General features: G+C 41.1%; 1 protein-coding gene across 1 annotated transcript in view; it reads left to right on the top strand.

The window, feature by feature from the left end:
* LOC102483356 (cilia- and flagella-associated protein 43) overlaps positions 1-16,879 on the top strand; it is a 128,591-nt gene that overhangs the window by 77,791 nt on the left and 33,921 nt on the right. The window contains exons 20-23 of the mRNA XM_006166408.1: positions 10,558-10,683; positions 14,033-14,137; positions 15,152-15,268; positions 16,243-16,467. Coding sequence (XP_006166470.1) covers positions 10,558-10,683; positions 14,033-14,137; positions 15,152-15,268; positions 16,243-16,467 — 573 coding nt within the window. The remainder of the gene's footprint in view (positions 1-10,557; positions 10,684-14,032; positions 14,138-15,151; positions 15,269-16,242; positions 16,468-16,879) is intronic.

Raw genomic sequence — 16,879 nt, 5'->3', positions numbered from 1 at the left:
GCCCTATAGCAAAAACCTCTCCAAAAAAAAAGAGAGAGAAAGAAAAGAAAAGCATATGTATTTGTCTGTTTTTAATTTCCAGATTGTCTTATCTATTGTTTACAGATGGTTTTGCATATCGTTTTGTTACTACTATTGCACTTTATTTCACAAATGCATCGACATCACCTCTAATGTTTTTACAAATACAAACTCTTGACTCCATTCCAGATATTGAGTCAGAATCTACTTTTTAATAAGATCCCCAGGTGATTCATAGGGACATTAAAGTTGGAGAACTCTGGTTCAGCTTGTGTGCTCCTGTATCTACCTCCCAGATAACACAAGAACACCAAAGTGCTTCCATTGTTGTTATCTGTTACTTTTTTTTAAATCTCCCTTTGCTTCTCCCTTACCTCTTTTATTAATACATTTGGGATTATATTTCCTTTTTTTTTTTTTTTTTTGCCAGAGGGCACATATACTCGCCAGGGACAGAGGAAGAGAGAGAAAGCACCCTCCGATGAAGTACAGACATGCCACAATCTCTTCCCCATTTCTTCTTCCTTTCAGGATTTTGGACACACATACACATATACACACTGTGTTTTTCAAGCCACTGAGGCTGGGACTCAAATTCTGTGGTTAATCTTGTGAGATCTATCTCCCTTAACCACTAAGCCACAGGGCCAGCCCTGAGATTATATTTCTAACTTACTATTTAAAAAAAAAACTCTTAAAAGCCTGTAAATCATCTTATTAATGGCTTCAGTGTTCCATTAATAATCCTTTTACAAGGATGGGCAGTGGTTGGGACCAGCAGTTAGCGTAATGGTTATGTCGTTGTACTCCCACATAGTCGACCATGGTTCAAGTCCTGGACCCAGTGGCTTAAACTCAACGCCGGGCGCGTGTGTGTGCGTGCCCAAGATCCCAAGAGGAGAATGGAGGAGAAGGGATTGTGGCGTGGCCATCCCCCCTGGGGGGTGATTTCTCGCTTTCCGTCTCTCTGTCTCTCTCTGTCTGTCTGGCAAGCGCACACGCCCTATAGCAAAAACCTCTCCAAAAAAAAAGAAGGATGGGCAGTGGTCAACTTTCTGAGCACTGAATGTCTATAAAAACCTCTATTTGGGGTCACATTTGAACGGTGGTTTGATTACTATAGAATTAGAGACTTAAGGCTTTTCTTGCCCTCAAGTCTTTGCTCTTGTATCTGATGTAGTTTTACCTTCTGTTGAATACTGTCTTCTGGGTATTTGGGGCTATAACACATCCTTATTATCCATCTGATTTTCATCTTTCACATATTTTAGTTTCCTTGCCCCTGAGGGATCCTTCTCCCTCCCCCTTAATTGCAGTAATGAACTTATATATTTATTATACAGTAATTTTCTCTTAATTTTATGTTTGGGATGGAAAAGGAAGATTATAAAGCCTGTTTTCAGTCCACTGTCTTCAACTGAAGTCTTCAGTTTTTTATGTCATGTTGTCTACCTTATTTTGTCAGTTAGTAACAGCTTTTTATATATTAAAGATATCCATACTTTCTCATATTGTTGCAGAAACAGACTGCCGAGAAAGCAAATGTCACTTGGAGAACTCAGGTTTATTACGCCGGCAGACCCAGAGGAGTTCAGACTCCAGGCTTTCGGCCCCAATTTGGGCAGGGTAGGAGGGTATATTGGTTCCTAAGGGGAAGATGTAGGCATGGGTGATGGACGTCACAGAGAGGAAAGTCTGCAGCAGTTACAGACCATAGGAATTCAGCTATTTCCTTGTCCTTGGAGCATAACAACCTCCCCTTTAGCTAACCTTCAGCTGCTGAACAGTGCTGCTTATCTTTTTGTGGTGCAGTTGGCCTGGCTGGCCATTTCCTGCCTCATTCCCCTTTTTTGAGTCTTCTCAAAACACCCATTAAGGAGAGTCAATTGGTCAGTACACTGTTCAGGTTGCAGCCAGCCTTTGACATTTAATGATTTCTATCCTGGAGGAGATGAACCAGGTCCTGAGGTTCAATATGCATGGCCCAAAGGTTAATACTAAGAGCACCATTAAGACGGGGCCTAATAGAGGTAGGAGCTAGGGAGCCCAGTGCCAAAGGCTGCTCCAGCTTTCCCATGCATCTGCCATGGCCTCTCCTTCTTGCCATCTGGTCATGGAGTTGTTGGGCTATGTTTTGAACGATGCCAAACTTATTAACATAGAAACAACAGTCTTCTCCCAGGAATGGGCAGAGCTTCCCTTTTCCCACTGTCAACAGATCCAGCCCTTGCCTCTTTGCAAGACAACTTGGGCCAGGGAATCAAGTTGATCCTGGAGGGCTATCATGGTTTGAGCCACCTGTTCTATCCTATTTGCTAGGTTCTGGATAATTTTATGGTAATACATTACCAAAGTGGCTATACCCCTAACTCCTGTCCCAACTCTTGCAGCAATACTTAGACTGAGAAGCAGAGGAATGACTCGAATGGCCCATTTTACCTGGGCATTAGGGGGACTTCCAAGGTTTGGTTACTGGGTACAATGTCAATCTGATGAGTTAGGATTGCCAGTGCACATATCCCCATCCAGTTATCTGGGAGACACTGATATGAGAACAGACCACAGACAAAGTAGACTCCCCTCTAAGGACTGCAGTTGACATTGGTACTATCTATGGGGGCTGTCTTATTACAATTTTTGTCTGTAAGGTTGCCTACCTCAACCCGACCGGTAAGATTTTTGAGGCAACTACCTGCCAGGTGTACCAGCTTTACATGTGTAGCAACTGTGCCCATAAGGACAGAGGCATGGTTAGCCCGGGCCATCTTAGTGAGGTTGAAGTCTGATATGGGAGTGACAAAATATTGGAAAAGGGTAGGTTGTGGGCATAAGCTGTACCCCTCAGCTAGCACTGGGGACGTACAGTTCAGTAAATGGTGAATGATGTTGATCAACCGAATCACTCTGGGGTCCAGCTAGGGGGGTCATTGGGGTTGAGAAATTCAGAGAGAGCACCAGGTTGACTGTCTAGGACCGAGGTTCTTTATAGCTTTGTCCACTTCCCGCTGGTGCTCCTGGTCTTGGAGCCTGCCCCCGTCACTAGAGCCCAATGAGTGGTCAAAGTCATGCAGAAGTGTTAGTTCTTTTGTGGGCACCTGTACCTGGCATGGTCACCCTTGGATCGGGCCACCCTGTATGCCTTGTTGTCATAGGAGCATTTGTGGGCCTTAGTTTGGTCATAATGTGCTGCCTGGACAGACGTTTCAGCTATAAACACTAACTGGTCAGTTCCCCCACAGGTAAGAGGTAGGAAGCCTAGGAGATTTCTTAGTGTTTTTCTGCCCACCCTGTCTTTGTACACTCCAAGCAGGCTGACAAGCCAGCTCTGGAAACATGGGAATGGCTTTCAGCAAGAAGTAGGGTGATTGGAGCAACAAGGATTATGATTGAGGGGCTTTTTTGAGCTAGAGTCACTGAACAGTGGTGAAACCTCCTACACGTGACAGATAGAAATACTCTAGCAGGAGCTTCCTGTACCATTTCTTTTTAAAAAATTTTATTTTATTTTATTTATTTATTTATTTATTTATTTATTTATTTATTTACTTTTGGAGAGGTTTTTGCTATAGGGCGTGTGCACTCACCAGACAGACAGAGAGAGACAGAGAGACAGAAAGCGAGAAATCACTCCCCAGGAGGGATGGCCACACCGCAATTCCTTCTCTTCCGTTCTCCTCTTGGGATCTTGGGCACGCACGCACACGCGCCCAGCGTGAGTTTAAGCCACCAGGTCTGGGACGCGAACCGCGGTCGACTACATGGGAGTCCAGCAACATAGCCATTACGCCAACTGCTGGTCCCCTGTACCATTTGCAATTGGTGGGAGTTGTAATAGCAGGCCTATAGCAAAGACTAAAGCAATTACAGCAAGGAGAGTTAGGGTCAGGGGATTATTGAAAATGCTCTTGGAGCACCCAGAGCAGTCTATATTTGCCTTTTTGGGAAATGAATCCTCAATCTTCCATCATGCGTAGATTGGTCAGTTTCTGGAGTGACCAAAGCAGGGATGTAGATTCTCCAGGCTTCTGCCGTGCACTGAGCACCTAGCCCAGGAATAACTGTGGCAGGACTGTAGTCCTTCGTCTTCCAGAAAATTACCCTTAAGGGCTTGTCGAGATGCTTCTGTACCGACCAAGTTCCTGGCTCCTGGAAGTGTTGCTGGTTTGCCCAGGTGTAATGTATCCACAGGGTGATACCTACAACTTTAACAGCAGTAGGTGTGATGAGAACAACAACATGTAGTCTCACCCACGTAGGCTGAGGGGTTCCTTTTTCCAACTTTTTACCCAAACAGTATCTCCTGGTTTGGGTGGGAGGACCCAGTTGCCTAGGGGGAGTGGAATGTTTTTTAGCGTGTGTTGGAACATTTTTCCTAGTGCCTACAGGTGGCTGGACAGGTTCATCTCCTTGAATTGGTGGGTGTCCCCCTTGACCTTGGCCAAAACAGGTGGGGGTCATCTAGCAGGATCTCAAAGGGGGAAAAGACAAGTTTACTGGTGGTGGGGGTGGAGGGGGTGGTACACTGCACCCAGAGAAGCATTAGTGGAAGCAAATCTACACAGGGCATCCCTGTATCCTGACACAGTTTAGCCAAGGTGGATTAGAGAGTTTGGTTCATGTGTCCAACTCACCCTTAACTCTGGGGGATGGTATGCAATGTGGAGTTTCCATCTTTTTTCTAGTGCTTTGACTACTGCTCAAGTCACTTCAAAGACAGGCCCATTGCTGGATCCAATAGTTAACAGCAATCTATATCAGGGAATGATTTCCTGGAGGAGAGCCTTGGCTACTTGCTGGGCCTTTTCCATCCTAGTAGGGAGGGATTCCACTCAGTCTGAATATGAACAGACTAGAACTTGCAGGTACCAGTAACCTCGGTGTGGCTTGACCCCAGTAAAGTCTACTTCCAGATCCTCAAAGGGGGAAGTACTGATAATTGGCATTCCAGATGGCAGTGGTTTTTGCACTGGGTTGTTTTTGGCGCAAGTGACACATCGCCTGTTGACTAGGACACACAAGGTCAGCAATTAGGCTGTGAAGTAATATCAGTTCAGAGCTGATTTTATACTTGATTTGCCCCAATGAATGAACTCATGATATTGGTTGATTAGTGTATTCCAGGGCTTGAGAAATATATAGTCTTCTATCCAATAGCCATCACCATTTCTTTCCCTCTTGGGCTCCTTCAGCCGTTGCCCATTGCTTTTCCTCTACTGTATATGATGGCCCATATACTCCTGTTGCACTTGTTCAGGTAGCACAAGTACTTTGGGGGGGGCCTGTGTCAGCACTTTACCACAGGGTTTTGCCCCCCTTAGTGTCCCCTACAATGCATAATGGCCATCTTTGTTGGTTTCCACACTGCTTCAAGCAATTGCAAGATCTCCTCCTTGTTCCTTATTTCTTGGCTGAGAGTAGCCCCCATTCTTTGTATATTGCCTCATGAACATGGAGGATGGCAAAGGTGTACTTGGAGTCCATATAGATGTTTGCTTTTCTTCTGGCAGCCAGGTTTAGTGCCTGGATGAGTGCCCACAATTGAGCCCACTGAGCTGAACATCCTTGGGGTAACAGCTCTGTTTCCATGATGCTTTCTCTAGTTGTCACCACATATCCTACCCTTTGCTGTCTGCCCAACATGAAACTACCTCCATCATTGAAGAGCTCCAGATCTGGGCCAGTAAGCAGTCTATTAGTGAGGTCAGGCTGACCAGAGTATCATTGTCAATTGCCTCCTTACAGTCATGATCTGGGGGGTCTGCTTTGGCAGGCAGGAGTTCCATTGGGTTAAGTGTTCATACAGTCTCAAGACATACTTGGGGATTTTCACGTAATAGGCCCTGGACGTAGGCCATCCAAGAGGCAGCAAGCTACTTGTACCTGCTACTATTCATTAGAGCAGGTACTGAGTATGATACCTTGACGTTGATATTTTGTCCCAGAGTTAATTTGTCAGCCTCCTTAATGAGGAGACTGTGGCTGTCAGAGCTCGGAGGCATGGTGGCCACCTGGCTGACACCAGGTCAAGTTTCTTGGAGAGGTAAGGCACAGGTTGTTGCCAAGGGTCCAATGGATTGGGTTAGCACCCCTAGGGCAGTTTGAGTTTTTTCACAAACAGATTGAATTCTTGTGTGATGTCAGGCCAGCCGAAGGAAGGGACACTGCTTAGGTGGGCCTTGAGTTCCTCAAATTGATCTCTTGATTAGGACCCCAGTTAAAAGAGGCTGTCTCAGGGCCCCTGAGCTCATCGTGTAGGTATCAGGCATTGTCTGCAAACCTCAGTATCCAGATCTGGCAGAATCCTGCTGCAAGTTGAGTTAATTGTTTCCAGGATCCCTGATGGGGCAAGGAACAGACAGTTTGCTTCCTCTCAGACCCCAGAGATCAATGGCCTTCCAAGTTGAGAAATCTGAAGTATTTAACCGCTCACTGGCATATCTGGGCCATTTTCTGGGAGACTATAACCAGCCTCAGCCAGTAGTGCTAGTAACTTTCGTGTCCTGGACCAGCAGCTTGCCAGCAGAATGTGGTCCACATAATGGAGTAAGACACGGTTTAGATCCCTTCCTGGAAAGGAAGGACTTTTCTTTCTTTCTCTGGATTTTCCCATTCAAATGCAAACAGCAGCTGACTCACTGGTGCTAGTTGCAGGCTGAAGAAGGCATCTTTCAAGTCCAGACACATGAACTAACGAGCCTGGGGAGGGAGTGTGCTCAGAAGAATATATGGATTCTAGACAGTCAGGTGAAGGGTGACAGTTGTCTTGTTAATAGCTCAGACATCCTATACTAGACAGGAGGTATTCCCATCAGACTCCTGGACAGGTAAAATTGGAGTGCTCCAGAGAACTGACATTCCATTAGAATCTCAGCTTTCCTTAGACGTTTGATGTGATTCCTGATTCCCACCAAGTCTCGCATGACCCCAGATGCTGTCTTAGTCTGATGGGAATCTAGGAGGTTATATTGGTTTCTAAGGGAAAGATCACAGTAAGCCTGTAGGCATGGGTGGTGGATGTTGCAGAGGAGACAGGCTGCAAACAGGTTACAGCATAAGGAATTCAGCTATTTCCTTGTCCTTGGAGCATTGCAAACGTCCCACTTAGCTAACCTTCAGCTATTGAACAGTGTTGCTTATCTTTTTGTGGTGTAGGTGGCCTGGCTGGCCATTTCCTCCCTCAATATGTGTCACTATGTGTATTCTTTGGCCATGAATTTTTCTGAATTTGTGTACTTCTGAAGATCATTTTTATTGAAGAGAAGTGCAATTATAGGAGAAGCTATCTGCATTTGAGCTGTGAGCAATCCCTTTTAGGGGCTAGGACAAGTGAAGATTTTCTGCTCAGACTTCACCCTCCCAACCCCAAGATCTAGAGTGGTATAGGGCACCTTCTGTACTCTTCTCTCTGTCTCTCTCTTTAATTTTTTATATTATTATTATTTATTCTTAATGTAAAGCACTTCTTGGCTCTCAGTTTCTCCTTTATCTTGCTAATTCTCACCTTTCCCCCTCCCATTTAGAAGAGGCAAAGCATAGACCCTTTAGGAAGCCATCTGCATTTCAACTGTGAGCAATCCCTTTTGCGCAGCGTCCTCGCATGTCATGTGGTTTTCATTTTTTGCTTTTTAAAAATAAAAAAAAATTTCTTCTTTTTATTATTGTTTTTCTTTTCTTTTTTTTCTTTCTTTGTTTTCTTTTTATTTTTCTGTTACCTTTATCACTTTGCTCAGCCTCCATATACTGAGTGTCTAGGTGCACAGTAGCTAAACATCTGAATACTATTAGAGTCAGAATAATCCTCAATTCTCACCGAATCTGCTGCACCAACGGAGAAAAACAGAACTACAAAGAGATTGCAGATGACTTCCTCCACACCTCTGAACACTCAGATTTAACTTTAAAAAATTAGAAAGAAACATAAAATCTATCAGATGAACAGGGACCACTGCAGAGGCACAAGAAATATGAGAAACCAAGAAAATACCTCTCCCTCAAAGGAAAAGAACAACTCCTCATCATCCAAAGACAGTACAATGGAACTCGTAGAAATGTCAGATAAAGAATTTAGAATATTTAGTGACAAAGCTAACAGAGATGTAAGAGAAGAGAGACGATGAACTGCAGAAGATGCAAGAGAAAAGAGACAATAAGTTCCAGGAGGTGAAGAAGTTCTTGCATGAGTTGAAAGAAGTACATACCATAAAAAAGAATCACACAGAACTGTTAGAGATGAAGGCTGTAATATAAGACATTAAAACCTTCCTTGAAAGTATTAAAAGCAGATTAGTTCAGGCAGAAGATCGAATTTCATATGTAGAAGACAGAACCTCTGACATAGAAAACATCACTAAAAAGACTGAGAAAATAACAACGAAAAAATCGAGAATAATATATTAGAAATACTAGATATCATTAAGTGTCCAAACATCTGTATAATCAGTATCCCAGAAGGTGAAGAAACTAATAAGGACATTGATAATCTATTCCATGAAATCCTGGAAGAAAACTTTCCAAACCTAGAGAGGCACTCAAATACCCAGACCCAAGAAATGAAAAAAAAAAAAAAAACCCACATAGATTTAACCCAAGAAGATCTTCTCCAAAGGACATCATAGCCAGATTGGCCCAGACCACAAAGACAAGATACTAAAATTGGCAATAGAGAAACGTCAAATTACTTATAAAGGCTATCTCATCAGGCTAATAGCAGACCTCTCATCAGAAACAATGTGAGCAAGGAAAGAATGGGAAAATATATTTAAAGTGTTAAGTGAAAAACAATTTCAACCAAGAATACTATACCCAGCAAGATATATGAAGATATGGAAGAAAAGACAAAAACATTCTCAGATTAAACAAAACCTGACAGAATTTACTAACACCAAACCAACTCTACAAGAAGTTCTGAAGGGAATGCTATACCAGGAAAACTAAAGAAAGATACACAGAAATAAGAGCTAAAAAAACTACCAAGAAAATGGCCAACTTAATGGTAGAGACAAGTCCAGAATTGAATGTTAACTTCCAGAATTTAAATAAAAAGATTGGACCACAACAGAAGAGAGATTAATTACATGTGACTGAACTTGGGAAATAGAATTTTATGACTTTTAACTAAAACATTACTGATTTTCTTCTATGCTTTGTTTTCCAGACTTAAGGATTTTTATCTTCTCTTGAGCTGTTGACTGATTCACCTACCTACTGTTTGAACAGAATCCTAAACTTTTTCCTGGCTTTAAGTCTTAGGCAAATTTCTTTAAATTTTTTTTTTTCATTTTGATTTATTAAAGCTAAAACTACTTTTCTTGAAATTAAAAAATACATTTAAAAATACCTATTTAATGACCACTGTAAGCTATGTAGCCTCAGTTAGATGCTACTTTATAGTATGTTCATTCTACTCACTGAGTTTTATGTTTTATGCCTCAAGCCAGGCATGTGTCCACAAATATGTATTTATCAGCTAAACTTGCTACTGAAAGTATTTAGATTAATTAAGATATTTTGTGAATCAACAAAATGTGTGTGTTGGGGCGGGGGTAAAGAGCATGGAAACCAACTGTAAATGCCAAAGACAATGTGGGAAGAAGGTGAGAAATGGCAGAGGGTGAGAAGTAAAGAATCAAAGAGGGGAAGAAAAATATATAAGAAACAAGAAATGGAAAATAATTTGTTGACGATAACATGTTTGGTAATATCCTTGATTAAGACAATATACAGTTTATTCTGGGAAATTTTATTCTGTATGTTGTGATGTATAGTGAATGAATGTAAAATAAATAAATTTAAAAGAAAAAAGAAAAGTGCAAATATATAAATGGGGAGAATAATAATACATTAAATCCAATAGCAGGTATTATTTACCTCTTATTCCACCTATTACTATCACCTCCAACTATTTCGAAGTAAATCCAGATATCATATCATTTCATTTTTAATTATTTCAGTATGTTATCTCTAAGTGATAGACTCTTAAGACATATTGCCCCAATATCATTAGTACACCCAAAATATCAGTGATTCCTTAACAATATTTGATGAAAGGTTGAACATATTTTTATTGTTTTTGTTATCAGAGTAGTGAACTTTTTTTTTTTTGCTATAGGGTGCTTGCGCTTGCCAGACAGACAGAGAGAGACATAGAGACAGAAAGCGAGAAATCACTCCCCAGAGGGGATGGTCACGCCGCAATCCCTTCTCCTCCATTCTCCCCTCAGGATCTTGGGCACGCATGCACATGCGCCCGGCGTGAGTTTTAAGCCACTGGGTCCAGGACACGAACCGCGGTCAACTACGTGGGAGTCCAGCGACATAGCCATTACGCTAACTGCTGGTTCCCCAGAGTAGTGAACTTTTAAGGATTTCTTAAAACTTCAAAATCTACACTAAGCCCTTAACCTCTTTCCTCATTAGTACATTTAGATAAACAGACCATCTTTTTTCTTATTGATTGGTTTCTAAAGAGACTAAGAAAATCATTTCTTTAAAGTTTAATTCTTTACTTGTCACCATCTTTCCTATTTTAAAATTCAGATTCTGAATATGATGGAAGAAAATGAAACAGTAGATAAAATTGCCAAATTAGACCAGAATGAGTTTGGCCTGGATCTTGAGGAATTGGAAAGGCTTCGCAATGAAAGTGAAGAGGAAGTGGCAAAGGTATGGGTGAACATTTTAATTAAACATATATAATTAAGTAAATTATAATGAAAGAAGTAAAAAGAAAATAAGAAAGGGAACTTTTCCAGAGTAATGTAAATAAAGCAGACAGTGCATGTAAGTGCATGAGTCAGAGCTCTGGCAGCTTGAAAAACACTCTGGGTGCACCTGCACAGAAAACTGGAGGAAAAAGAATTGCAAGGTGACCAGGCCTTCTTGAGGGGTAACTTCTCTCTCTCTCTTTCTCCGTCTCTCTTATTTTCTCTTGTGTGTGTGTGTGCATGTCCTCTGGCATTAAAAAAAAAAATTTCTTTTTTTTAAAAAGAAAACAGACCATAAACAAATTTCTGTAGTGTGTGACAAAAATAAACTGGACATGAGATTTATGCAGGTGATTTACTTCTGTGATCGAAGAAGACCAAATTAAAAGGGTGATGCTTCTGTTGAGAACTAAAAGAAGAAAGAGAGTTGGCCGTGCAAAGATCTAGGGTAGGAGGGTGTTAGGCAAAGGGACCAGCAAGAACAAAGGCCCAGAGGCAGAAATGGCTTGGAGTAGTCCAGGTACAGAAAGGCCGTAGCACAATGGATGTGAGAGAATGGGGTTGGGAGTGGCAGAAGGAGGCAGAAGTCAGTTCCTAAAGACCTGTATATCATGGTAAAAAAAAATTTTTTTTTTTTTTTTGGCGAGGTTTTTGCTATAGGGCACGTGCGCTCGCCAGACAGACAGAGAGAGAGAGAGACAGAGAGATAGAAAGCGAGAAATCATCCCCCAGGGGGGATGGCCACGCCGCAATCCCTTCTCCTCCATTCTCCTCTCGGGATCCTGGGCACGCACGCACACACGCCCGGCATGAGTTTAAGCCACCGGGTCCGGGACTTGAACCGCAGTCGACTACGTGGGAGTCCAGCGACACAGCCGTTACGCTAACTGCTGGTCCCTATCATGGTAAAAATTTTGGCTTTTGTATTAAATGTATAACAGGAAGCTAGGAGAAATTATCACATTCTCTTATCATAACATGTGGGCACCAATCTGGGGGCTCTTTGGATGTTACTTTTAGCATCACAACAATCCGAAGAGTTAGCCACCCCCACCCCCACCCTCCACTCCATGCTTGGAAAGTGAGACTTAGAGAGCTGAAGTCACTTAGCCAAGATGAGAGCCAGGAAAAGCTCCCTGTCTGCCTCTACCAGGTTGCAGGCACTTCCTCCGTGTCTCTAGCCTGACTTGGACATGGACTGCCCCTTTGTTTCTGTACCCAGGCCATTCATCTTGACCAACTGCAGAGAGTTTGGATTAGGTTCCTGTCCTGTCCTCACCGTGTCTCTTCTCTATCCAAGCTCTGCCTGATCACCTGCACCCCTGGCCTCCTGAATTACTGCCATTGATGAACTCACCCTGCTCACCCCTGCCCCCACTCTACCACTTATCAAATTCCTGCACATCTCTTGAGTATTTACCTTGACCCTCTGAGGAGGCTTTGGTGCAGAGAAAGGCTGTTACACTAGCTTCCCTTATGTGGTTTATTTTTCTTGTGCTCCAGGCCCGTGAAGGGATAGCTAGCACCGGACTGGGAGTAATGGTGGTTGAGGAGAGAATGATGTCAGCAGATGGCACTCTAAATCCAACTGGCTTTCAGCATGTTTAGAGGCAGAATACTAGTTCTTGGGAATAGTTAGTGACCTCTACCTGTTAGGGATCCTAATCCTAAGGAGCCTAAACTACTAGCTAGCCCCAGCCAGCATCTCAGTAGGAAAAGGGCCAAAGTCCAATAGTGACAGGTAGCATTAGGGACTGAGCCTGGGGGGGTTGATTTGAGCCACAGCAGTGGCGAGAGGAGGAGCAAATGGGAATCAGTCAGATCTGACAACCAATATAACCAAACGTTGTTTATATAGAAAAGGTCATTTAAAAGTATTAAAGCCATTAACTCAATGGAGCAGAATAAAAAGAATTTTAAAAGGCAAATTAAACAGTTACTTGATCAGACAATAAGGCTGGAAGGCTGGACAAAAGTGATCATGGAGTGACCTAACCCTGTGGAGGGTCTCTCTCTCTTTTTTCTTGTGCACACACATGCTCTACCATTAATTTTAAAAATAAGAATATTTAATTACTGGACTCTTAAGTAACAGGATTACTTATGCAGATAAAACAAATTGAGGTATCATGTATGTTTTTCTTTTTTAACTTTTTTTTTTAGTTTTTTTAAAATTTTTTGGATGTATGTTTTTCTTTTTTAACTTTTTTTTTTTAGTTTTTTTAAAATTTTTTGCTATAGAGCATGTGCACTTGCTGCAGAGAGACAGAGAGAGGGAAAGTGAGGAATTACCCCCCCCCCCACGCTGGGGAACAGCCATGCTGCAATCCTATCTCCTCTGCTCTCCTCTCAAGATTTTGTGCACACATGCATGCATGCCTGGCATGTTCTTCAAGCTACCAGGCAGACCTTGAACCATGCAGTCATGGGATCTAGTGCCTTAATCACCATGCCATCTGTGGCCCAGTTTTGCTTTTGTTTTAATTTCCAGAGAGTGTGTGCACTCACTATACAGGAAGAGAAAAAAAGCATCCCCCCAATGGAGTATGGACATGCCTCAGTCCTCTCTTCCATTTCTTCATCTCATTAAGATTTTGGGCACACACACATACATACCTGGCATGCTTTTCAAGCTACTAAGCCAAGACTCAAACTACTGTCAGTCATGCAGGATACAACTCCCTTAACCACTAGGTAATGGAGCTGGTCCCACATATGTTTTAAGATGAAAAAATATATAAACTATATGATCCCCAAGAGTAGAGGAGCATTCTTTTTATTATGGCCATAATAGAATTAAGTGCAGTAAAGACTCCCAGACAGAGGTCATAAATTGGCACTTCAGATGTGTGTTGACCAGAATTAAGCCAACATTTAGATATCTGACAGTTTCACATAAATATATATATTTCAGAAAACGGGAAGACTTGGCACAGCAGTTTTATTTTCCCATGGTTCCAATCAGCCCAGTGTGTGCATATTGCTATCCAACTTGCCCCAGTGATAAGTCTGATCTCACACCCACTTTGCTCATATATAAGGCCTGACCACCTTTTGAGACATTTGTGTTGACACCTAGTCCTCAGGAAGGGACTGACTCCAAGCCTATAGGTATAAATGTCAGAAAACATCTTCAAAAATGGGGATGTGTCCACCAAAAGTGAGTCTCACTGTGTTGGGGGAAAGACAATCAAGCTCTAACACTAAATGTGCAGCTACGTTCTCTCAGTGAGTTTACCATGGTGATTATCTTTTCTGAGAGGTCACATTTTCATTTTTATCTTTTCTGTTCATCTGTGTTCTTCAAGATGAGAAAGGACATAGAGATGCATAACCTAGCCAAGAGATATTTGGCTGACCTTATCAAAGAAGAATGCTGGAATTCGATGCTAGTGAAAGGTCGAGCTCTAAAGGTAATAGACATAATCCCAGACACAAACCTTTGGCTAATGAGAACTTCTCATCGACAGTCTCATGGCAGAAAAACTTTTAAAACAAATACATTTAAGAAAACCCATAGCAAAGCACTGTGGAAACATGTCTTGCCCCTTCCTATATGAATTCCTTCTAGATGTATCATTGATCTCTTGACTCATATTTCCCTCCTTGCTCACTCCCTAGGTGCCTCCAAGCCAGCAACTCTTAAGATTCGTCTTAGCACTCCATTCCTTTTTGCCTCTGTGAGAGTCCCTGCATCCATGTCTTAATACCTGTCTACTCCAAAAGCCACCTCACTCCCATTCCACATAGATAGAAAAGTAGACAAAATACTGTTCACATTTCTACCTATGTCTGCCTTCACGTTTTCTAAAGAGCTGTTTTCCATGCCTTTTCATGGAGACTCCTCCCAATACAATTTCCCTCTTTATGCAGGGTGACTCTGTGGTTCTAGAATAACTATAAGCAGTATCCTTTCTCTTCATTCATTTGGAGAATGAAGCGTGTGGTCACCCTACATTTATGTAATGGAGTATTGCTCTGAGCAGTTTCTTAAGACCCGCACCTTTTGGGCTGGGAAATTCTCATTGTGGCAAACTGTCCTGTGCATTGAGGGAGGTTTGGCAATATCCCTGACCTCTGTCCAGTAGACAGCAGCATCCGCACCCCAGTACCGACAATACAAATGTCTCCAGACATTGTCAGCTGTCTCAGAGGAGGGGAAGAAGTAGGAGGGAAGATGGGATGTGGGCAAAATTGTTCCTAGTTGAGAACTCCTACTCTAGAAATAAATTCTTCACAAAAGCACCATATTTTGTAAAGATTTTATACATTGTTTTGTTTTAAAGAAGTTTTCCATTACCAATTTCTCTCATGTAGTATAACTCATGAGTTAATTTTATTCAGGGAAAACATTCCCCACTCCATCCCAGATACATACAATGGTACTAAAAATTATTTATTTCATCTTGCTTTTTTTTTCCTCCAAGTGCTTTCACATCCCCTGTGTAGTTGAGAACTTCCCAATGAAAGAGCGCACAGCTGAAGACCTGCAAGAATTGAAGAAAGTTTTGCAGCAAAAGAAGATCGAAACAGAGTGTCTTAAAGTACATCTGAATATATACGTGTTTATAAAGTGATGTGCTTAATTTGGGGTCTCCTTCACACAGATTTGAATTGAGATATAATTTAAGATACGTTTAGATATTATATGTGCAAGGGGAAGTAAACTATGGAAGTAAACTATGAGGTTATTTTGGTGCAAAATTTTTAAATCCTAGTTTTAAATGCCTGTTTTTTTCTCGTACATATTTTCCACAAACTTCTTATATTTTTATTTCTTATGAATTTGTAGAATATATTCATCAGAATGCCTACATAATAAATCAGGGATCCTATATTCTATGCATCACTGGCTAGCCCTTGATTATAAGATATATGCTCTTAATATGAGATTTGGGATTTTGTTCTTATCCTGTTCAGAGATTGTCTTCATTAACACATATTCTTTTTATCTTCCCTTATTACTAGGAGTTGTAATACCAAGAAAGAAATAGAATATATTTTGATGAAATCATGGTTTTCCTAAGGCAACCCCAGCCTTTTTAAGCAATAATCTGTGTCAAAAAACACTGTCCTTTTGGTGTAGTTTTGTTTTAGTCAGAACTTGCACACATTCTTTTTCTGAAACATAAAACAAAGGCACACTTAATTCTTCTTAACCTATACCCACCCAGTCCTATGTGACAAGCTGCTTTGTAAAATATGAAGATGTATTTTTAATGCTCAAGTACCAAGAAAGACTCAAAATATTTACAAACAGGTGTCATTCTGACAAAAAATTATAAATATTACATACTTCAAAGACAATTTTTTATGCTTTTGATTTATCCAGTTTATTCGTGTTCAAAGCTTTAATCTCTTATGTAGTAGTTTTGGGATCTATCCATCACTTTGAATTCAGTTCTTGGCAAGATAATTTAACATCTTAAAATGATTGTTGAAATAACTAAATTGTTATGAAATTGCCCTTTAGAGAATTCTTGTTATTGCATAACTTGTCATCTTTTTCTATATTTAGTTACGGAAGGAAATTGTAGAGGTTCAGTCTGCAGTTACTTTGGTCCAAAAACATGAAGAAGATGATGAAGAGGAAGATGAAGACAAGCGATTAATCAATACCAACTTGCCCAATTACCTGCTTGGTAGCCTAAGTACTGATTTTGGGATAGATACCTCTTTATTATCAAGCCAATTGGAACTTCATTCCAGAGAGGAGAAAATCAACCAGATTATATTACTGAAAGTGGGTGAATTTTCTTTTTATCCTGAAAGAAATCTCTAAAAACTCCCTATCAGGTATCCTTCTAGGGCTCACATTGAAACCTAGTGCCAATTAAGTTATGTCTTTAAAATAAATAGAGAAATACACAGATTGCTAGTGTCCATGTCCTTTAAACATGAACTTGTGTATTAAGAGTTGCTTTCAACCATTCAGACTGGTTTTTTTGATAAGTTTTCTAAAGAACGTCTCACATTGCCTGACACCACAAACTATGATTCTGGTTAGATCTTCAGTAAGTTAGAAGATAAAAAACAAGTTAAACAGTAACAACAAAAACCAAAAAACCTTTCATTCTATCATTTCAGTAACCCAGTTATCAATTAAAGATCTCCTTGTAATAGCAAGATATGATTTTTTGTTTGTAAATATATAT

The sequence above is a fragment of the Tupaia chinensis genome, unplaced genomic scaffold, assembly GCF_000334495.1.
Source record: "Tupaia chinensis unplaced genomic scaffold, TupChi_1.0 Scaffold144255_1, whole genome shotgun sequence".
Taxonomy (NCBI): Eukaryota; Metazoa; Chordata; class Mammalia; order Scandentia; family Tupaiidae; genus Tupaia; species Tupaia belangeri.
The sequence above is the reverse complement of the archived record's forward strand: the minus strand, read 5'-3'. Positions and strand labels throughout refer to the sequence as shown.